This window comes from Bison bison, unplaced genomic scaffold (assembly GCF_000754665.1).
Source record: "Bison bison bison isolate TAMUID 2011002044 unplaced genomic scaffold, Bison_UMD1.0 scf7180017864218, whole genome shotgun sequence".
Classification (NCBI taxonomy): domain Eukaryota; kingdom Metazoa; phylum Chordata; class Mammalia; order Artiodactyla; family Bovidae; genus Bison; species Bison bison.
Window position 1 is genome coordinate 4,828,292 of NW_011494790.1, and position 24,779 is coordinate 4,853,070.

At 35.5% G+C, this 24,779-nt stretch overlaps 1 protein-coding gene across 6 annotated transcripts in view; it reads left to right on the forward strand.

The window, feature by feature from the left end:
- The window catches only part of ERBB2IP (erbb2 interacting protein), a 129,699-nt gene that overhangs the window by 91,290 nt on the left and 13,630 nt on the right, over nt 1–24,779 (forward strand). For 4 of the 6 annotated variants that reach the window (XM_010845538.1, XM_010845539.1, XM_010845540.1 and 1 more), the window contains exons 15-21: nt 3,280–3,379; nt 7,012–7,133; nt 8,771–8,944; nt 10,002–10,187; nt 13,698–13,812; nt 16,425–16,608; nt 18,303–19,848. In XM_010845538.1, coding sequence (XP_010843840.1) covers nt 3,280–3,379; nt 7,012–7,133; nt 8,771–8,944; nt 10,002–10,187; nt 13,698–13,812; nt 16,425–16,608; nt 18,303–19,848 — 2,427 coding nt within the window. Of the gene's footprint in view, nt 1–3,279; nt 3,380–7,011; nt 7,134–8,770; nt 8,945–10,001; nt 10,188–13,697; nt 13,813–16,424; nt 16,609–18,302; nt 19,849–23,760; nt 23,905–24,779 lie in introns of all 6 variants that reach the window. The other 2 variants (XM_010845536.1, XM_010845537.1) reach the window with 1 other exon arrangement.

Genomic DNA, 24,779 nt, shown 5'->3' on the forward strand with positions numbered 1-24,779 from the left:
GATTCTCCAGGCAAGAACACTGGAGTAGGTAGCCATTCCCTTCTCCAAAGGATCTTCCCAGCCCAGGGATCGAACCCAGGTCTCCTGCATTGCAGGCAGATTCTTTACCATTTGAACTACAGATACCAGTTACTGACTATATCATCATTATTTTTAATAATTGTCTTCAGCCCAGTTCTCTTTCCTTAACTTCACACTCGCTGCTTAACACTGCGCCTTAGATGTCTCAAATTCAACCAACCTAAAACTGAATATTTCATCTTCTACTTCAGATCTTTTTCTTTTCCAGGGTTCCCTAGGTCAGTAAAAAGTACTTGCTGGAGACAGAGATCTGAGAATGTAATTTTTAACTACTGATTCTCCCTATACTTCAGTGCAGTGAATCACCAAACTGTCTAGGCTTAACCATTAAATATTAATATATCAGATGTTTCTGTGCTTTGCTTTATCCCTGCTCCTCCTTCCCTTAAATAGAGTCCACCATCATCTTTCGGTTAGACCTGCACTGTCCAAAACAATAGTCATTGTGACTAGTCCAAATTGAGATGTGCTATCAGTGTAAAATACACATTAAATTTTCTACACTTAATATGAACAGAGTGTAAAATGAATCACAATTTTTATTATTGATTACACATTAAAATGACAGTATTTTGAATAAGTTTAGATTAAATACATTGTCAAAATTAATTTAATCTCTTTTTAGAAACGTGGCTACCAGAAAACTGTAAATTATCTATGGTTCTCATTTTTTATCTCATATTATATTTCTGTTGGATAGTGTTGACTTAAGATCATTGAGATAGCTTCCTGAGAGGTCTCTTCCTCCAGTGTTGCCACAGCGCCTAATCTTCTATCACCCTAATTCATTCAGAACCACACTATAACTCAACTGATCTTTGAGTCTTGTTATTGTCTAGTTTTATCTCCTCCCCTCACATCTTTATTCTCATTTCCCCAAATGAGTTCTGTGCTCCTGGAGCATTCTTCCTTCTTCTTCTTACCTGTTAACGTCTATTCATCCTCATCGAGGAGAGCTTTCTTTCAGGAATGCTTTCCTCATCACTCAAGATTGGTAAGCAAATACCTCCTTCTTTGTGTTTTCTTAGCACCCTGTACCCTCTCTACCTAGCTCTTACATTGTATTGTAGTTTATTTTGTTGTCTCTGTCCCTCGTCTCATATACTGTAAGCTCTACAGAATCAGTAAAGACAGTTTGCTCACCACTCTATACCTAGTGCCTGTCATAGTGCTTTGCATATAGGAGGCACTTAGAAAATACTTGTTGAACAAGTAATTTTAGATTTCAGAGCAGGAACATTAACAGGCTATATTAGAGAAATTACGACAAAGGAGTAGAAGGATATAACTGGATAACTGGATAATTGGAAATAGATCATTGGAGTTAAGTATTTAGGGAATGGAGAGTTAAGTATTTAGGGAATAAATAGTTCTCAATCTCTTTCTGTCTGCTCTCAATAAAAGATGATTCGTTTTCTTATAGTGCATTTATTGAAATAAAAATCACGTACTGTACAGCTCACCTAAAGTGCATAATTCTGAGGTTTTAATATATTCATAGAATTGTACAACCGTTGCCACAGTTAATTTTGAACTTTTTTAGGAGTGTGATTAGTTTTTTAGAAGCCTCTCAGATAATTTTTTAACATAAATTTTACCTTTAAAATTTTATTTATTTATTTAGTCACATCACATAACATGTGATATTCCCCAACCAAGGATCAAACCCAGAACCCTGACCACTGGACTGCTGGAGAATTCCCATCCCAGATAATTTTTTTTAACTTTGTCTTTTATGTAACTACCTGTGTAATTAAATTTAGTTGTGTTCTTTTTTTTTTTTTTTTGCCATGCCACACAGCTTGCATGATCTCAGTTCTCCAACCTGGGATTGAACCATAGCAGTGAAAGCCCAACATCCTAACTACATGGCCACCAGGGAAGTCCCTCCCAGATAATTTTGATATTTCCACCTAAGTAGATTTCTTTGCTTCTTCCAACCCACTTCTCATCTACTGAGAAATCATTGGGCTAACAGTATGGCTGTGTCATTTTTATATCTATAGAATTACACATTACTATTGAAGGATTTGGCATAAAAGAGTCAGAAGAAGTTGGATACTATTAGAAGGTCATTGAGAGACATATATTAGGAAAGGAGCTTGAGTGAAGCAGGGCTTAATCTTTCTCAAAAGAAGGGGTGTTTATACTTGAAAGAGAAGTAATGATCTTGTAGCATTTGTAAACTATCTCCACCTACTGAACTAGGATTTATGCAGTGTGGGAGAAGCAGCAACTTGTATCTGAAAAGGCTATAGGGCAGTGCTGTCTTTGGGAAGGGAGTATGTCTACCATTGCTATTATCTGAGAAGGCCAAGAAAGTTCTCACTGATGATGTTTGAGACACAGGGCAGTATCTTTACTGTGAAACAAGGATAGGGGCACAGAGGAAATAACTGAATGGAAGTAAGATTATAGGATGACATTAGCTAGTGGCACAGTTTTCACAAGAGTAAGTCCAAAGACTTAATTGGTGGAGTGGCAGGTTGAGGGGAGAATTGGATTGTTCCTGCTTGTCTGGAGTTAGCCAAGGCTTAGATTGGTAGAATGTTAGGTCAATAGGCTGGCAAAAATATTAGTTATTTTAAGAAGTAAATTGAGAACACTTAATAACTAGATAGGGGAAAAGTTGTAAGGAAAAATGAGATCTGAAATAATTGGAGTTTCCAGCTCTGCCCGTGAGTAACTTGGTGTTGAATCAATGGAGAAAGGAGACACAGGGATAAGAGAGAAAAGAAAAGGTTACAGCCTACTGTTTGTACTCTGTTTTCAGCTAAAATAAACCTGCAAATAACTAGACTAAACCTCTTAACTCGTTTCTGCAAAAGCATCTTCTCCAAGGGGAATGCTAGTAGGGGCAAAATAACATAAAATGAAGAGGCTTAGTTTTTGGTGTTATTAAAATCACTGTGATAAGTAATTATTGGACTGTGGATATATGTAATGTACTTAATATATGAGAACTTTTAAAACTATTGATAGTGATAATTGCAATACAGTATGAGTTTGCTTTGTATTAAAAGCTAAATTTTATTTTTTAGTTTTGTAAAAGGTTTCAAATCAATGTTTAAAGTTTTATTATGTATATTAAAATTTTTTGTAACCTAGAAAAAATGATGAGTACTTATTCAGAAGTATTGCTCAATATGTATTTGTTATAGGATTATTGAAAATTAAATATTTATTTTCTTTTCCTAGTCCAAACCCCTGATACCTCTTCAAAAAGAGACTGATTCAGAGACCCAGAAAATGGTGCTTACTAACTACATGTTCCCTCAGCAGCCAAGAACTGAGGATGGTAGGAATTTAAGAATCTCTTTTCTTTAAAAAAAAAAAAAACTAATAACTGATAAAGTATAGCAAAGATGTGAATTGAATTTTAAGTCTCAAAGACTTTTACTAGTTTGAAGAAAATTTAGAGAATTGGTTAATGAAGTTCTCTGAAAATGGGAAAATAAGGCAGCATCTCAGAGTTATATATAGTTGAATTTAGAGGTATATCTATACCATGTTTCCTTAAATGATTCCTTTGATTTTGTTAGATGCATTTTAGTGTGGGGAGACTTCAACAGAAAAGTATGAGATAAGTTCATAATATTCTGAGTTCCCTTAGAGTTCATGTGTAAAGTATTTCACTATGGGTATAATGAGAGCACTATAACTAGTATACTCACAGTACTGAATCAGAAACTACATTTTGAATGGTCAGGCAGCTGAATTTCTTTTTAACTGAAAGAGAAGCATTTTCCTTTATCACAGTGTCTGAGAAATAAGTCAGAAAACATAATGTGCTTAAGGTGGAATTTTTCATACTTTGAGAGTAGACACTTCACATTTAATTCATTCTATTTTTATTACCACGCATGTGCCAGGAATTGTGTTAGATCTAAGTATTTAAGATCTTTGCCCCACCCCTGGCTGCTTCTTGAGGCATGTGGGGTGTTTGTTCCCCAACCAGGTATTGAACCCACGTCCTGTGCATTGCAAGCACAGAGTCTTGTAACAACTGGATCGCCAGAGAAGTCCCAGATCTAAGTATTTAAGATCTTAAATACTTAATTTCAAGAAGCTCATGATGTGACAGGGGGATAATGATGGGTAAATTTGAAAGAGAAGGTGTGGTACCTTAAGCCTGGTTAGAGGAATCAGTCTTAAACAGGAAAAACGGAAAGAATGGATCCATATAACAATGAATTTATAACTAACAGGATATTGGGGAGCAGCATCAGTCTGAGGGTTTTTATTATATTTACTTTCTCAGTGAAGTCAAAGAGAAAATTGCCTGAAAAGGTTGGGGGAAGGGCATTTGAGCTAAGTGGTGGTGATTTTGTGTGGGAGAGCAGGCTGACTTGGAATGAATTCCTGAGCAGTGTTGAAGATGGAACAAAGAGTAAGGAATACCATAAATTTGTAGTGGTTCTAAACCACAAGGTTATATCATTTTTCTCTGGTTGAATTCCAAGGCTCAGAAGGTAGGTGATTGAAATACCATGTTACAGGATTTACTGGGTAGGTATGACTTAAGGAAAGGGGGAAAAAAGATGAGAGTGGTACAAATAATATGTCATGAAATCTAAGGTGAATAGAGAAGGGAGTAAAAGAATTCTTTTACAGGAAGGAAAGGAAATGAGGTTAAGGAACTCAACACTTACCAGCAATAATAAGTGAATGATTTAGAAGGACAAATGGAGTGGTCAGGTATTACACAAGCTAAGGTCTTGAGGAGTACCATGATTTTGAATCACATGGGTGAGATGCAGATGGACACTGAAATTGAGGACATCAAGAAATTATGAAATTGTATTGTACTGTGTTATTGGGGTCATCACACATTTGTCATCATTCAGGATTTTGGCAGGTCTTAGGTAGATAGGGCTTTCCTGATAGCTCAGTTGGTAAAGAATCCGCCTGCAATGCAGGAGACCCCGGATCGATTCCTGGGTCAGGAAAATTGCTGGAGAAGGGATAGGCTACCCACTCCAGTATTCTTGGGCTTCCCTGGTGCCTTATTCGGTAAAGAATCTGCCTGCAGTGTGGGAAACCTGGGTTCAATCCCTGGGTTGGGAAGATCCCCTGGAGAAGGGAAAGGCTACCCACTCCAGTATTCTGGCCTAGAGAATTCCATGGACTGTGTATAGTCCATGGGATTGCAAAGAGTCAGACACAACCGAGTGACTTTCACTTATGACATATAGGTAGAGAGAAACATGCTATGCAAATGCTAGAATCCCGAATGAATATGCCAGTGTGATCAGATCTAATGGCCTCTAAAATGCAGAAAAAGTAATGTTACTGCCTGATGCCCTGAATCTCAAAAGATGTGAGATTTATACTAAAGGGTAGAAAGTATAGGTGACCAGAAGTTGACAGTAGTGAGAGGAATGGTAAAAGTTACTTTCCTTGGGGTTCTGAAAAAATTCTGATGTAAAATTGCTTTGATATAATCTAAAACTCTTAGAGATCTTTGGGCTGGGCTGAGGATTGGGAGTCTTAACCCTCATCCTCACCTCTAGTACATAACGAACAGTATTGGAATTAGGAAGACAAGTTCTGAGTGCCAAACCTTGAATGAAATATTTATATAATTACCATGTTACTTTTTGTAGGGAATTGCACAAAGTCACACATCTGTAGTGTTTTATTAGATTCTCTTCAAGAATGCTTCTGGTAGCAGAACAACCCTAAGATGGGAGGGGAAATCCTCTCTCTCAATCCTGGAAGTAGACTTTGTTGGAAACTGCTTGGCTCTGCTTGCTTTTCCGAGTATACCACAAAAAGTATGTCAGGAAGGCTTCCCAGGAATTTGAACCTCGTTGCACAAACAAACACTGTAATTCATTTAATATTAAGCAACAACACAAAGCAAGTAAAAAATTTTGAACTGAGTAATTAAAACAAATAAAAAGGTAAATAAAGTTTTATTCCTGTTGTTAGTATTTGGTTTCATGGTATTCTTCCTGTGGATATGAGCTTAAAGAAGGGTAGGAAGCCCAAAAGAAGGACTAAAAATAAATGATAATTATGCCGGTTTTGTGGAAATAATCAAACTGACTGTATTTGGATTATCTGTTTTTCTATTAACTAAAAAGGTGCTTTTAATCTCTTTTGTTTTCTTTTAATGGGCAGAAAGTAAGTTGTGATTTTTTTTTTTAATTGCACAAACTTCTTTAAGGTGATATATATTAATCCATAATGACTTTGTGCAATTAAATGGATTTGTGCAGTGGATTAATGTATAATGATATATATTAATCTCTTGGTCAAATGGATCGATTTTTTAAGCCTTACCTTTTGTTTTCGTTGCCTAAGAGGAAGCAAAAAACTTTGACATCTGTTAAGTATTTAATATTGTATCAGATAGCAGGCAGGATATGTAAGTGTTGAGTTTGTTAAATTTTAAATTTTCCTTAGTTTTGATATAAAGAATATCTTGCAATCACTTTGTTTACATAGTCAAACTATGTATAATGTTTAATGCAAGTAGGGGCCATCAGGGTAGTCATTTTTTACCAAAATATTTCCATTTTTCTGTGTTAACTCCCTTCCTCTAGTACATAATAAACAATATTGGAATTAAGATTTCTGAATGCCAAAACTTGAATGAAATGATTTGTGTATTACCGTGTTATTTTTTGTAGGGAGCTACACACAATTACGTATCTATAGTGTGCTAATTATATTCTATTCTCTTCAGAAATCTTTCTCATAAAAAAACAAGACAAATCAGCTTTAAGAAAGAAAAGATGTGTGATTGCTGTTGTGAAGAAATGTTAGAAATACAGCCTAGTTGTTAGTGTAGCATTTATAGCTGCTGACATCGACAGTCTTGATTTATTATAATGAACATCTTATAAAATTATGAGCAAGTAACAGTTTTTCATAATTATAGTAAAATGTAGTGGGGTTTTGTTTGTTTCTGTTTTTCTCTAGTTATGTTTATATCAGATAATGAAAGTTTTAATCCTTCATTGTGGGAGGAACAGAGAAAACAGCGAGCTCAAGTGGCGTTTGAATGTGATGAAGACAAAGATGAAAGGGAGGCACCTCCCAGAGTGAGTCTGTTCTTTTTTCCTTCAAATTTTAAACAGGTCTCTTAAATTTTAAATAAGTTGCATGTATGCTAAATCGTTTCAGTCCTGTCTGACTCTTTGCGACCCCGTGGACCATAAGCCTACCAGGCTCCTCTGTCCATGGGATCCTCCCAGCAAGAATCCTGGAGTGGGTTGCCAGGGGGATCCCTCCTCCAGGGGACCCCACCTCCAGGGGACCCCACCTCCAGGGGACCCCTCCTCCAGGGATCCTCTCAACCCTGTGTCTCCTACTGTATCCTGCATTGGCAGGCGGGCTCTTTACCACTAGCACCACCTGGGAAGCCTGCATTTATTAGGTACTATATAGCTCATCTGTGCTATTTTCAGAGAAGGCAATGGCACCCCACTCCAGTACTCTTGCCTGGAAAATCCCATGGATGGAGGAGCCTGGAGGGCTGCAGTCCATGGGGTCGCTGAGGGTCGGACACGACTGAGCGACTTCACTTTCACTTTTCACTTTCATGCATTGGAGAAGGAAATGGCAACCCACTCCAGTGTTCTTGCCTGGAGAATCCCAGGGACCGGGCATCCTGGTGGGCTGCCATCTATGGGGTCGCACAGAGTCAGACACGACTGAAGTGACTCAGCAGCAGCATATAGCTCATCTGTGCTATTTTCAGAGATACAAAGAAGTATTTGTTTCATTCCTTACCCTCAAGGCACTTGAAATTTTATTGATCCACTACATTTATGATGTGAAAGTATTTGAGAATAATATAAAATTGTGTGAATAAAAAACAAATTTCATAGTGTACATAAATAAAAGAGCAAAACAGATTATTGTTTCCCCCTTTCCTTTCTTTAATTATTTATTTATATATTAAAGGGATGAACAACTCTTTGAGGGGAACATTTTGTTTCTTTATGAGACTGTGTTGTAGTAATAGAAGTAGCAAATACACATTTCCAAGTTAGTTATGGATGTGATTATTTTTCCCTTGTATAATAAAGCTGGCTGAATTCTAGAAAATGATGATTAGGCTGATCTTAGAGTTGTTTGGTTTCTGGCACATAAGTCATCATAATGTAGGAATTTTATGTCTGTTTGCATAATTATCTAGCTGGAAAACATGTATCTGTTTCAAAGCCAAGTGCAGTGTTGGCAATATCCATACCATATATCTCCAAATGGAATATATTTAAGTCTACTAAAAAAAGCTTTTAAAACATTGAAATCTGTAACTGTGAAGTTTTTTTTTTTTTTTTACTATCAATAAAACCATACATTTATTGATCTAAAATGCTTTCAAAGGCCTATCATCTGTCTTCACAGTTACGTTATGAGCTAGGTATGTAGTATAATTAAGATGGACTATAGATTAAATTTTGAGATTGGTGTTAGAAATATTTATCTGTAGATAACTAATAGGAACCTTCTGTATAGAGAGGGACCTCTACTCAATACTCTGTAATGGCCTATATGGGAAACCTGAAAAAGAGTCCATCTGTGTATAGGCGTAGCTGATTCAGTTAGCTCTACAGCAGAAAATAACACAACATTGTAAATCAACTATACTCCAATAAACGTTTTTTTTAAAGAAATACCTGTATTTTGAATTGTGAGATAATTTAATTTATCACTTATTTTATTTCTGTAGGAGGGAAATTTGAAGAGATATCCAACACCATATCCGGATGAGCTTAAGAATATGGTCAAAACTGTTCAAACCATTGTACATAGATTAAAAGATGAAGAGACTAATGAAGACTCTGGAAAAGATTTGAAACCACATGAAGATCAGCAAGTTGTAAATAATGATGTGGGTGTGAAGGTTAGAAAGCTCAATTTAAAAACATTGACTAAAGTCTATTTCCAGTTCTTTAAAATTTTTAAATGATAATTGATATAATGATCCTTTTTGTATACACCAAAATACACTCCCAGACTTGGGGAGTATTCTCAGATTGTTGTTGTTGTTCAGTCATCTCCAACTCTTTGCATCCCCATGGATGGCAGCATGCCAGGCTTCCGTGTCCTTCACTATCTCCCAGAGTTTGCTCAGACTCATGTCCATTGAGTCAGTGATGCCATCTAACCATCTCATCCTCTGCTGCCCCTATCTCCTCCTACCCTCAATCTTTCCCAGCATCAGGGTCTTTTCCAGTGAGTTGGCTCTTCACATCAGGTGACCAGAGTTTTCACATACTTGAACTAAAAGCTATCATAGTGAGCAAACTGAAATGCTATTATTACCACTTCAGTTGTGGTTACAGACTGTCCAGATGGGCAGGAGAGTGTAGCATAGCTTTTGAACTAACATTGCCTGAACAAAGAATAAGATAATGAATGTCAGAAAGTTCATGGTTATAGGTATGCTTTTTCCCCTGGTAATATTGATCCATTCTACCCAGTTTTCATTTTAAATGTAATTACTGTGACAGATCATTGATGTTTCCCTAGGATGTTTCCAAAACCTACACAGATCCCAAAATTGTGTGTTCCTTTAATGAACTTTCCCCTCTGCATCTGTATCACAGAAACAGAAGTTTTATCCTGTCACTGAAGTTTCTATTCGTTCCACAAAGAGCAGGAAAAAATCGAACCTTCCTGAGTTTGCACATGCCAAGTGACTCACTCATAAATAGCAGCTTTGCACCTTCTAGGATGAAATGGAACCTTAGCTAAATTGTCAAGTTTAATGTGGCTCATGGACCTTTGTGACTGCCTGTTCCCACAGTGAGCGTTTTCTCTCTCAGTGCTACAGATTTCCGTGTTTAAAACTTCTTCAGTTTACCCATAATAGGAATATACTTTTAAATTTTCATCTGAACTTTAATACAGTAATAGGTGTAAAGAATGTGAGTTCTTTTATCTTTTCTTTTGCTTAGACTTCTGAAAGTATCACTCCAGTAAGAAGCAAAGCTGATGAAAGAGAAAAGTATATGATAGGAAACTCTATACAGAAGACCAATGAACCTGAAGCTGAGGTCAGTTCTGGAAATCTGCCAGTGACTGCAAATGTGAAAGCCTCTGAGAACTTGAAGCATATTGTTAATCATGATGATGTTTTTGAGGTATGGCTTTATGATTATTCTGGAGTAATGTTAAATGATAAGAATTTAACATTTCATTGTTGCTAACTAAAGGTAGGGGAAACCTGATACCAATAGCAGAAAATACACTAATACAGTTTTGCCATTGAGAAATTTCATCATATTTGTTTACCACTCATTTATCACTTAAGCTTCAACATTGGAGTACAGAGGTTATAAAAATTTTTACTATTTAAATTAGATTGTGGCAGTTCTAATTCTGTAAAATTTATAATAGCAATTGCTTTAATCTCAGTAACTTAAAAATGAAAGAGTTGCTGTTGGTTTACCAAATAATAAGTCAGTTATTTGACTTATTTAGGCATTTATCATTGATTATAAAGTTTTTTTTTTTTTCCTTGAATATCTGAGACTTTTAAAAGAGATTTTTCCCTTGGATCAATAAAAGCTTTTTTTTTTTTTTAAAGCAGCTTTATTGAGGTATAACTCATATACTATACAACTCACTCATTTAAATAAAGGGTGCAGTTCAGTGGCTTTTAGTGTACTGAAAGTTGTGCAACCCTCACCACAAACACTTTTGGAACATTTTGATTACCCTAAAAGAAAGCCCGTACTTCTTAGTTGTCTCCCTACAATGTCTATATCCTCCTCCCCAGTCCTGAGCAACTAGTAGTCTTCGCCTCTAGATTTGTCTGTTCTTGGCATTTCATATAAATGTAATCATACAGTATGTAGTCTTTGTTTCATTTAACACAATATCATCAAGATTATTCATATTGTAGCACGGGTCAGTACTTCATCCATTTTTTTTTAATGTCTCTATATTTCATTGTCATCGTCCATTATGAACATTTGAGTTATCTCCACATTTTGTCTCTAATGATGAGTGAGGTTCCTTTGAATATTTGTATACAAGTTTTTGTGTGGATATATATTTTCTTTTCTCTTGGGTATAGTTTATACCCAAAGAAAATACATCCTCTTTCTTCTAGAGTTGATTTGCTAGATTGTATGGTAACTCTATGTTTAACTGTTTGAGAAACTGCCAGTTTTCCAAAAGTGATTGCACCATTCTACATTCGCCTCATAAACTGCTGGAGGTATTAAGTTTTATAGAAATTTAGAAAGAGGTATTTTCTGGCTATAAAGAACCACAGATGCTTTGAGGTGAAGGAAACGTTTAACTTGTATTTTGAAGTATTTCAGTTAACAGAAATAGGAGAATTGAATGAAATGTGAAAAGAATATGAGAGCAAAAGAACCGCCTTTAGAAAATGTAGGAAAGAGCATTGGTCAGACCATCTGACCAAATGTATCAGGGGATATAGTTAATGAAATAAAATTAGTAGAGTAGATTGTTTCCTGATAGCTATGCTGAGAAATCTGGACTTAATGTTGGGGAGCCACTGAACATTTTTTAGCGGAATTATCTACATTAAACATAATCATTGTAACTTCCCTGGTGGCCTAGTGGTTAAGACTCCATGCTTCCAATTCAAGGGACACAGGTTTGCTCATTGGTTGCGGAACTAAGACCCCAAATGCTGTGGGGCATGGTCAAAATAAATAAAAAGTCTTAATTAAAATAAACATAATCATTGGGGGAAAAAATGCAGTAGCTATGGGGGAAAGAGTAAGAAAGGAAAGAATATGAGCAAACTGCAGGAAAATTAATTGACATGAGCAAAGGAAACAGAAAGGTGGTGGGAGGTTTAGGAGACTAGAGTTCGCAGAAGCCCAGGTATAATATAGTCTCATGGAGAAGAAGGTCTGGTCAGCAGTTTAGATGCTGCAGATATCAAAAATCAAAAGGCTGAGACAAACCTCCTCGTCCTGTTATCTCATTGTTTGTATTCATTGTACCAGTCAAGTTCTGTTAATGGTAATAAAATTTCTGCCCAGTTCTTTTTTTTTTTCTGTACTAGCTATTACTGCCATTGCAGGACAGGTGTAGTCTTTTTTGTTCAAGACTATTGCTATACCCAGTTTTCTTTCTGCCAGTCTCTCTTTCTATAAACCTTTAATATCAGAGTTATTATTTTAAAAGATAATCTGCCTTGTGAGTTTCTAGCTTGGCAACTTTCAGTAATGTACTTTCAGTAATTGTACTTTCAGTAATGTACTTTCAATAATTGTACTTTAAGCATGTACTTAATTGAGTTCATACTCAGAGCATAACCTTTTACTATGCAATCCAGTCTGCCTTTTCTGTTTCTCCTGCCCCTTTTCCTAAATTTCAGCTTCATGGAGCTGACTTGTCATACATTTTCTTATTTCCATGTTTCCCTCTACTCAGAATGCTATTTACCTCTTAACTTACCCTTGAAGACTAAACCCAATTTACATTTCTCACCCTTAACTACTTAGCAGTCTAAATCCATTGTAGTAGAGTCTGGAACAGGGTTGGCAGACTATGGCCTGTTGCCCCAAGCTGGCCCACTGCCTATTTTCATATGGCTTGCAAGCTAAGAACAGCTTTACATTATTGAACATTGAATAAAGGTCAAAAGAAAAAGCATATTTTGTGAAATATGAAAAATTAGATGACATTTAGTTTCACTGGCACACAGCCATGGTAATTTGCTTACATATTGTCTGTGGCTACTTTTATGCCAGAGCAGCAGAATTGGTTGGTTGAAACAGAATGTGTGGCTTGCAAAGTATAAAATATTTACTATCTGGCCTTTTTATTGAAATAGTTTTCTGATTTCAGTTTATATTTTATTATGACACTTAAAGCACTTAGAAATCTTAGTATTTTTAATAGAATACTGTTTTAAGACCTTTTATTTATTTTCATTATATTAGCTAAAAATAAACTGCAGAAGATCTGATTTTATGTCTATTATATACAATGTTAAAATCTTTCTATTAATACTTGTTGACCGCAGAGTCTCTTTGTATGTGCTAACAGCACTCAGTGGTAAATTGCATGGGACAATTGCCAAATATCAGAGAAAAAAATCATGGAGAGTAATAAAAGATTCTGTCTTCAAATTGGACAGAAATTGCCATTAATTTATCTTGGTGGAAGAGCATCTCAGTCCTTCTGATTCCTTGGAACCTGGTGATCCTTGAAGGAATAAATTTAAGAACTAGGAATACACTTTTTGTTAGAGCATTTTCACTAAACTGCTCTAACAAATGCTAAAACTAGCACTAAAACAAATGCTAAAACTAGCATTTTCACTAGTTTTTCACCAGCAGGGATTGTGTTTTACTCATTTTTGTTTCTCTGGCACTTGATAATAGTACCAGGTACATACTAATCATTAATACAGTTGAATTAAGGACCACACAGAAAATTATACCTTAGACACTTTGGTGTAGTGTTAATAATTTCCATAGTTTTATTGCCATGTCTTGAAAAATTTAAGTCACATACTAGTTTTATTCAGTTACCGTAAAAAGCTTTTATGCCTGTGTCAAGTATTTTCTCTTTGAAGTTCATATAACTTAATATTTATTCATTTAAAGAAACCAAAATTTATTTTTGTTAATATTTTTCTCTTTTTTTCTCCAAATTAGGAATCTGAAGAACTTTCTTCTGATGAAGAGATGAAAATGGCAGAGATGCGACCACCATTAATTGAAACCTCTATTAACCAGCCCAAAGTGGTAGCACTTAGTAGTAACAAAAAAGGTTAGATGTCAAAAGATAGCTCGCTAGGAACAGAAATGGACTGAATAAAATTTATAAATTTTTTTTTCAAAGAAATTTTCACTAAATTTTACTATGTTATTTAAAATACTTTTCAGAAGCAATTTTTAAAACATGTCTTTGTAAAGGGTCTATTCCTTATCTCTCGTTTTTAAAGAAAAATCTTGGTGGATCTCTTCCTTCATTCATGCAAGTTTACTTACATGACATGGATTTTTTAGGCAGATAAGCCTGGATTATGATTCCATCTCTACCACTTGTTTGCTGTATGATCTTTGAGCTCCTTAATTTTTTCCATGTGTATACATCTAACTGGGCTTCCCAGATGGTGCTAGTGGTTAAGAACCCACCTGGCAAGGCAGGAGACATAAGAGATGTGGATTTGATCCCTGGGTCGAGAAGATCCTCTAGAGGAGGACACAGCAACCCACTCCAGTATTTTTGTCTGGGGAATCCCATGGACAGAGGAGTCTGGCGGGCTACAAGTCCATTGGGCTGCAAAGAGTCAGACATGACTGAAGTGATTTAGCACACATACATCTAACTAGACATACAATTAAGCTAATGAAAGATTTTGAGAATTTCAAATATATTGGGTTAGTGTACTCAGATCTAGCAAAGTACCTTATGTATAACAGATGCTTGTTGTTATTTTATCTGTTAAGGAACTTTTTTTTTTTAATATACCCCCTCACCTCTACCGAACATAGAATCTCAGACTCTCAGAAATGAAAGACAACTCGGAGAGTAGCTATCCCTTCCTTTTATCCTTCCCTCACTCTTCTCCACCAAATGTCTGAAAATGTCTACATTATCTCCACCAAAGATTTATCCAGTCTGTACCTTTATGTCATTGATGAAACTTACTGGCAAGGTGGCCCTTTAAAGGATAGCTTGGGGTTTCATAATAATGGTAGTGATATTTGTTACTAATTGTTACTATGCTAAATAGTTTACATATTATTATCTAATTGTCACAGTTATCCCATGAGAAGGAAGTCAGTTCAGTTCAGTTCAGTCGCTCAGTCGTGTCCGACTCTTTGCGACCCCATGAATCGCAGCACTCCAGGCCTCCCTGTCCATCACCAGCTCCCAGAGTTCACCCAGACTCACGTCCATCGAGTCGGTGATGCCATCCAGCCATCTCATCCTCTGTCATCCCCTTCTCCTCCTGCCCTCAATCTTTCCCAGCATCAGGGTCTTTTCCAATATTAGTCAGCTGTTCGCATGAGGTGGCCAAAGTATTGGAGTTTCAGCCTCAGCATCAGTCCTTCCAACAAACACCCAGGACTGGTCTCCTTTAGGACGGACTGGTTGGATCTCCTTGCAGTCCAAGGGACTCTCAAGAGTCTTCTCCAACACCACACTTCAAAACCATCAATTCTTTGGCGCTCAGCTTTCTTCACAGTCCAACTCTCACATCCATACATGACCACAGGAAAAACCATAGCCTTGACTAGATGGACCTTGTTGGCAAAGTAATGTCTCTGCTTTTCAATATGCTATCTAGGTTAGTCATAACTTTCCTTCCAAGGAGTAAGCGTCTTTTAATTTCATGGTTGTAGTCACCATCTGTAGTGATTTTGGAGCCCCCCAAAAATAACGTCTGACACTGTTTCCAGTGTTTCCCCATTTATTTCCCATGAAGTGATGGGACCAGGTACCGTGATCTTCATTTTCTGAATGTTGAGCTTTACGCCAGCTTTTTCACTCTCCTCTTTCACTTTCATCAAGAGGAGAAAGAAGTAGGAGAATGTAAATAGGAGAGAACTTAAGTGCCATGTAGTTTAACAGTATATTAAAAATTCAGATTCTCAGACCCAAACACCTTAAAGCAGAAGTTATAGAGACCCATGTGCTACCATGCCTGTAGGGTTGTAAACATACTAAGTTACTATCTTTTTATCACTACTTTTAAAAAATGGTACTTTTTATTACTACCTGCCTAAAGTGGAATATGAATATTATCTGTTTGTTTATATAGTTGTTGCAAAAACATCTCACATATTGAGAATTCACTATTCATATATAGTTCTTTGAAATGATATTAGAAAGGGGAAAGCTGACCTTGGGAAAATTTATGGATTTGTGTGGTGTTTCTTTTTTGGTTAACTATGCTGCTCATTTTTATTATCAGAATAGGTAAAAACAATTCCATACATGTATGAAATCATTTATACCCCAGATAATAAGTTTATTGAGATTATGAACTATAGTATATATTTCTTACTGTTACAACTTTTTAAAACTAAATTCATGGAAAACAGTATTCACTAAAACGGCCTAAAATGGCCTTAAAAACATTATGTAATAACATTTGTGTCAGTAGTTTAAATCAGATTCTGGGTAACTCTATCGTTCATATTTAAAAAGGAAACTATAGGTATCACTAAAAACTAACTGAAGGTATCACTGTTTTTAAATTCTTGAATCTTTGTATGTATTAGGACTGAATTTTCTGAGGTGAGCCTCTGGTTATCTTCTATCCATATAATTCCTTATCTTATATATTGAGCCAAGACAATATAAATGCCATTTTTCATTACTGGAAATTCTATGTGGCTTTATCAGTAGCTTTATTTTTTTTCTTACAGATGATACAAAGGATACAGATTCTTTATCAGATGAAGTCACACACAATAGCAATCAGAATAATAGCAACTGTTCTTCTCCATCTCGGATGTCTGATTCAGTTTCTCTTAATACTGATAGCAGTCAAGATACCTCACTCTGCTCTCCAGTGAAACAAACACATATTGGTATTAATTCCAAAATCAGGTTTGTGACCATCTTAACGAGATAATTTATTTGTATAATACATAGAGATGGCAAGGCAAATAAATATATACTATTTATATTATATTATTAAATATATATTATTAAAACATAAAAGACTTTACAAATTAATATTATAGAAGTGGTTCAGACAGTATATAATTTCTTCCCCAGTTTATTTACTAATTGCTTAGCTTTTATACATTTCCCTGGATTGGGAAGATCGGCTGGTAGAGGGCATGGCAACCCACTTCAGTATTGTTGCCTGGGGATTGTCCATGAATGGAGGAGCCTGGCGGGCTACAGTCCATGAGGTTGTAAAGAGTTGGACAAGACTGAGTGACTAAGCAGAGCACAGCACATACATTTTCATCTTAGTCTTTTAAATGAAAAGACTTAAAATATATTCTAATTCTCTTCATTAAAAGGTTGAACAGTTTTATAATGTTTTTTAATATAGCCTGTTGAGAATAATTCAAGTTAAAGGGTTATGCTTGATAGAAGGATTTGGATTACTGCTGAATCCAAACCTTATTGTATGGATATTATTAACTGAATTTTAGGGTTATAGAGTACTTAAATTCTGGGTATATTTAAGTCAGATTTTTCTATATATTGATTTGCATTACTTTAAAAGGAAGATGAATTTTATGTCTCACATTGAGTTTTAACTCTTACGTAGTTATATTTAAGATTAATCACTTACACCCTTCCTCTGAATTTGAGGCTAAAATCTAGTGTGGTAAAATATTACTTTTATAACCTCTTGGATGTTAAAATAATGGTTAATTTGTTGAAAAGTAAAATTTGATATAGTTGGCAAGTAGTTAAGTATTTTCTAAATCATGTGTTTTGTAATGAAATAAAGGCTAAGAAAGGGATATAGCCATACCTTCTTTGGTTGTATTTCTAATAATATTTTCTGTTATCTAATCAGAAGGTCAGTATTAAAAAATATTTGTTGAAATGTAACTTACATATTTACACAAAAGAATACAAATATGTTTTATTATTATCAAATAGAAATAAAATATCTTCTATAATTTTGGAATGGCATGTTTTATAAATATTTGCTAAACACAATGTAGTCACTTAAGAAAATAATTATATTTAGTTTCTTTTTTGATCTTCATACTTTGTAGATCTTTGAGTGATTGTTTAGTTCTTTGTATAATTTCCTTATATATATTTGGATCTAATAATACTTAATATAATTGATCAATACTGTGAGGTTTTGAATTATTCATAAAAATATTGTGTGCTCTTACTCAGCTATTCAGCTTATTGCCCTTATCTCCATGTATGTACCTATCTTTCAAGCATTTTGTATTTTAGAACATTCATGCAAAGGTGCAGCAGTAGAAGGGAATTATTTCATTATAAAATATGCACATTTTTCTTCATTGTTTAGCTCTATTAAACTGTATTGTGTTACAGTGATTATGGTAGTGGCAATAATTAATCTTATCTGCACTTTGATTAGTATGTTTTACTTGTCTCTATTTAATATAAATCTCTTATTATTTGACTGTTACAATAATATTTTAAAATTACATGCTTGATACTAAATGTCTTTTATCTGTGACTCCCATCAACACTCTTATCTCTGTGTATTTACACAGTAGCTTGTTGTTAATATTCCCCATGACTAAAAACTGGGCTTTATGATGTTTGTGATAAAATTATCTTTCTTTTAGGCAAGAAGATGAAAATTTTAACAGTCTTTTACAAAATGGAGATATTTTAAATCATTCAACAGAGGAAAAAATCAAAGTTCCTGATAAAAAAGATTTTAACTTACCTGAGTATGATTTGAATATTGAAGAGAGGTTAGTTCTTATTGAAAAAGGTGTTGATTCAACAGCCACATCTGATGAATCTCACAAATTAGACCATATCAATATGAATCTAAATAAACTTGTAACTAATGATACATTTCAACCAGAGATAGTGGAAAGATCAAAGACACAAGATACAGCGCTTGGAATGGGCTTTTTAAGCAATAATGCTAAAGGAGAAGCTGAGCACTTGGAAAATGGAAACAAGTTTCCTAATGTTGAATGCATAAATAAGGTAAATGGACATTCTGAGGAAACTCCCCAGTCTCCTAGGAGGACCGAGCCACATGACACTGATTCTTCTGTTGATGTGGGTCATTCCAAAAGCACTGAAGACCTCTCCCCTCAGAAAAGTGGGCCAATTGGACCTGTTGTGAAATCTCATAGCATAACTAATATGGAAACTGGAGGGCTAAAAATCTATGACATTCTGAGTGATAATGGACCTCAGCAGCCAAGTGCCACAGCTAAAGTAACATCTACTATTGATGGAAAAAATATAGTCAGGAGCAAGTCAGCTACGCTTTTATATGATCAACCATTGCAAGTATTTACTGGTTCTTCTTCATCTTCTGATTTAATATCGGGTGCAAAGGCAATTTTCAAGTTTGATTCAAATCATAATCCTGAAGAACCACACATAAGAGGTCCCACAACAAGCGGCCCCCAGTCTGTGCCTCAGATGTATGGTCCTCCGCAGTATAATATTCAGTACAGTGGCAGTGCTGCAGTCAAGGACACTTTGTGGCACTCCAAACAAAATCCCCAAGTAGATCCTGTCAGTTTTCCCTCACAGCGCTTTCCTAGATCAGAGAGTACAGAAAGTCACAGTTACGCTAAACATTCTGCCAATATGAATTTCTCTAATCATAACAATGTTCGAGCTAATACTGGGTATCATTTACACCAGAGACTTGGTCCAGGAAGACATGGGGACATGTGGGCCATCTCACCAAATGACCGACTCATTCCTGGAGCAACTCGAACTACAATTCAGCGACAGAGCAGTGTGTCCTCAGCAGCCTCTGTAAATCTTGGTGAGCCAGGTTCCACGAGGCGGACCCAAGTTCCTGAAGGAGATTATTTGTCATATAGAGAGTTACATTCAGTGGGACGAACTCCTCCAATGATGTCAGGATCACAGAGACCTCTTTCTGCACGAACCTACAGCGTTGATGGTCCACATGCCTCAAGGCCTCAGAGTGCTCGACCCTCTGTTAGTGAGATACCAGAGAGAACTATGTCAGTTAGTGACTTCAGTTACTCACGGACTAGTCCTTCAAAAAGACCAAATACAAGGGTTGGTTCTGAGCATTCGTTACTAGATCCTCCGGGAAAAAGTAAAGTTCCTCATGATTGGCGAGAACAAGTACTACGACACATTGAGGCCAAAAAATTAGAAAAGGTAATTAAACATGAATTTTTCATTTGCCTCTTCATGAATTTACTAATTTTCCTTTAAAATTTTTGGCGTACTTTGTTTTTTAAGCAAGATGAAATAAGATACTCTGAATTATTGAATACATACTTATTATATTCTAGAAGTTTTTCCTTGGTAGTGAGATTAGAGGTCCAAGTTGAGACCCAGGCTCAAAATAGTTGCGATAGTGATAGGAACTTCTTTCCTGTTACTCCTTAATGTTTTCTAATGGGCTTACATTCTTTTGTGTATCTTAGATTGCGCCGCACATACTACAAATAATACATGTATATACATGTTTACCTCTGTTCAGTATTTCCTGACTTCCTGCTCATCTATTAATAATTAATTATGTAAATATGTGTATAAAAACAGCAATTCACTATATAGTTAACAGAATAACAAGAAATGTATTATAAATGTATATCTTTCCCCTAAGATTTTTTTTCCCAGTTCATGTTGTATAACTAACACTGTCACTGACTCAGATGGCTTCTGGCATGGCATTTACTATTGACTCTCCTATATTGCATTTCTGGCCTGTTTGAACTCAGGTGTCTGTGGCTCTAATATAGTTAGGAGATTGTTGTTAAGTAACTTAAGCTCATGTAGATGAGCTTTTGTAACTTTATATGTAGATATTACTCTTTTGAAAAGAGAGAAATGTTTAAAAAAAAATTAACCTTAAAACTGATATATTAGGACAGTTCTGTGGCCCAAATATATATGGCATATTCATTCTGCAAGATTCAGCTTCATATCTCTCAGCGGATTTTACCCAAGAATTATTTCAGCTTTGTTTATTGATATAAGATATTTTAATAGGAGCTAGTGTATAGAACCTCAATAAATTCTTGAAGTCAAAATGTTTGGAAATCAATGCCTAAAATTAGGATTAATACCTTATATCAATTCACATTGAACCTTTGTTTCTAGTAATTAGCTCTTTTAAATTCTGTAGCTTTAAATAGCTGAGCATCTATAGCATTAGGCAGCTTCATTGTCATATATCCATTTTGTTTCAGCTGTAATTCTGTACATTCTGTTGAGGCTCTTGAATTTGTGTACTTTATCTGAGGAATTTGGAAGTTTCTTAAGTAAAGGAGTAACATAGCTGTTTTATAAATAAACTTCTGGTGATGGTGTGTAACTGGATTTGCGGAGGAAGAAGCTATAGTTATAGTTAAGTTGATTGAGTTATGAGACTGTCTTACAGTCCTGAGAATAAGTAGAATGAGAAATGTATCAGTGGAATTGAGACAAAATAAATTCAAGAGGCAGTTCTGGGATAGACTTTATAAGGGTTTTCTCTGATGGGAATATTCCTGTAATCATTCATTGAGGAAAATGGATTAAACCTGAGGTTGGTACCTTGAATAATTGTTTTTTGGGGAATTGATTTTTGGGGAATGCCATTAACTAGATATTGATGAGGAATAGCAGATTTGGAGGACTAGATGAGTTTGGTTATCTTAATGTTGTTGTTAGTTGACATCTCAGATGGCTATTCTCCACTATTTTCCTGTCAGACATTTGTCTGGACTTTAGTAATTAGGAAGCAAGGATTAGCCATCTCATTGTTCTTGTACTTTTCTGCTTTTTATGTTTAGAATTTACTGTATGATTGCTTGGAGAATACATGGCAGTTGTTTCCCAGTTTGCCCACTGGTAATTTAGAGATGAGAATTAACTCATTGAAATTAGGAAAAAGCTTTAGAGGACACAGGGCAACATAATTTAGACCCCAGACTTGAAAGCATTGGCTGAAAATGGTGGATGGTGATGGGAGATCTCTATTTGTTCCTCTGCATCTCCCCCTCTCTTCCTTAAACATAATTCTAATGGCACGGTGGGCATTTGAAAATTTTTCTCAGGGGATTTCACAATGCCTGCCCTACCTCAAGAGGAAAAGGTGCTGCTCTGCCCAGCTGGGAGTTTAATAGTAAAACAGAAAGCAATTAGTTATTGAAGCTCACTTGGCTTTTTTAAGTAGTAACCCCTCCTTCCCAACTTCCCCAAAAACTGTACCTGGAACACAAACATAGAAAATAGATCTTACCTCAGAAACCTCAAGACTGACTGAGTTAAACTTATCAACAGATAGTGCAAAGGAATAAAAATTTGTAAAATTATTCCTAATGTCAATATTTGTCAGTATTCCTTATTATATTAAAAACTGATAAGAAGCACTCCATATGATTAACAACATGATAATTTCCATTTTTACTTGCTGTTATACAACTATTAACATGTAGCAAACAACGTCCAGGACATACGTTCAGCACTTAATTGAACGTTGCACAATGTGTTGATCTGTTTTGATAGGGTGCAGTTTTATGTGGGCGTCTCTCTCTACAGGCCTAAATTCAAAGTCAGACCTATTCCGAACTTTTAGCCTTCTTACTCAGTGAAATATTTACAAAAACCTCATATATGTTCAAAGATGACAGCAAAGACTTTGTTCCAAGATTAACATATTATTAAAGAGAGTTAATCAGACCACTCAAGTTAACATGTAAAACTGAGTTATAATGCACGAACGTGTGTTTTTTTCATGTTTCTGTGTGCGATTATGTGTATAATTTATTTTTACTTTTTAATCAGATGTTTGGGGAACCTATGACTTGCCTCTGCCAAATCCTTATTCTTTGTGAAATGCTTTGAGAAAGTACGAGCTTGGCCTATTCAGCTTTTCCCTTGGTCTTTACTTTAGAATTCACAAAACACCTAAATTTGTTCGTGTAGTTTTATAGGTTCTTTTCATTCTGAAATGTCATATTGCTTCTTTGTATAAGAGATCAACTTCATAATCTGGAGAAAGTAAATTCTTCCTTTCTTCCTTTATTATGGCCATAACAAGCATTTGTGTATTTCTTACTAAGAAGCCATGTTCAAAATGAGGTTTCTCTTGGTTTGACAATCAGACCTTCAGTGTTTAGGGACATGACTGAAAGCATCCACATGTGAAAGTACAGTAGTGAACTCTGGGAATAACCAAGCAAGAACAGGGAGAATCAGGCAGTGCTTTTATTGACGTACATTGTTCAGGCAACTCTGGGATTGGCGATTAGGCATTTATATAAACTCAGTCATGGAAGGCGTCTGTCAGTGAAACTTGAAGGCTTCTTGAAGGTTAAACAGCAGAGCCACTACTGACTTCAAAAAATACAATCACCTTTAATATCTATTTGAATGGGAAAAGAGTTTTACATGTACATTTTCTAGATTTATTGGAATTTTTTTCCTGATAATTGCAGAGCAGTAGGAGGAGCCTTTTAAATATTATACCCTAAAAGTCTGTGTGTGTGTTAAACTTTGCTTTAAGACATTTTTTAAGTGTGGAAGGTAATTTTTATTTGAAATTACAAGAGCCAAGTATTTTTTTGCAAATACATTTTGTGCTTTATTATGTATTTACTTAAGACAATTTCTATAGAATGAAGCATTCTTTCTATAAAACCATTTTGACTTAGAAATAACTGAGTGTTGGTAAAGTTTGTCTTTACAAAGAAATTAGTTTGTGTTCTGTGTGTAACCATATACATACAAATACATCTGGATGTGACATCAATTCCTATTTTCTGATGAACTTCTAATAAGATAGGTTAGGAGTAGAACATAATAGCCTAAGAGCAGCTGTATGTTTGCACTTTCTTTTTTGGTGTTTAAACATGTAAATGGTTGGGTTTACATATAATTTATGTGTGTATACATATATGTTTTCATGTAAATATATGGTAAATAGTTCCAATTTCTTTCAATGTCTCTGAAAATTCAGTGTTGCATGGTATTCCTGCGTGATCTGGGGGTTACTTATATATGTCTATGTGTATAACGTGTCTTGTGAATTTTGCATGCTACACTAATCTCTGTTAAATCTATCCCCTCTTTATTCAGAGCATGCTGTCAAGGTCCTTTAATTCCAATTTTACTGCTGTAAGCAACTTTCACTATGGCAGCTCTAGGGATCTGCATGGCAGCCAGGGCAGTCTCGCCTTGAGTGTTGCAGACGGAAGAGGTTCTGGTGGGCACACTTTTCGAGTGAGTACCTGCAGTAGATCAGTACTTCAGTACATAAATGAGAAAGAAGCCCACATTTCATGTTACCCAAGTGTTGTTGACCAGAGTGTTTGAATATCCACTTACATAACAAATCACCTGCCACTGGCATTAGTTTCTGCAAAAATCCCTGGGTCAATAATGTTTAACAGTTCTAGAAAATAAATCTTTACTGTGGGTTAATAAATACCTTGATTACCTCCCAGTTCTTCCATGGCTTAGTTGTAAAGCTCTGCAAAGCTGATTTAGGCTTTACCTCTTAAGTTTCTGTGGTCATAACTAAAGGTGTAGTCAGCTCTTATTTATGTAAAAAGGGGTGAGCAATAGGAGTTGAAGAGGTTTTTTAAAAATTCTTTTTCTTTGCAGTGCTCTCTTAAAATTAGCTTGCTTTCCCTAACTCAGCGTTTTAATGCTGTGCCATGCATAATACCTAGAGGCGTTGTAGGAAAGAATAATTTTCACTTTAGTGACTGAGAGTTGGCAAATAAATACCTGGAACTAAGTTTAATCATAATTTGCAGAATATGATTAAATGTGAGGCTGGAGAAATTGCAATAAGTACCAGTGAAAAGGCAAAACCCAAATCCATTAACACCCACCTAATCATTGTGGGAAGAAGGAAGGTTTATTCTTAATGAAAGTTAAGGGTAGCAGATAAGAAGGACAGAAAAGGAGAAAGAACAGAACAACTCTGGCTGTTATAAAACTTTATATGTCTTTCCATAACAACTTGAGGTGGTAGCATGACCTCTGAGTAAATACTTCCTCTGCCCTTCTTCCATCCTGAAAAGACCTTTCTCCCTTTGTAATGCTTACTCTCTCCCACACAGTTTTATTTCCATACTGACCCTGCTTCT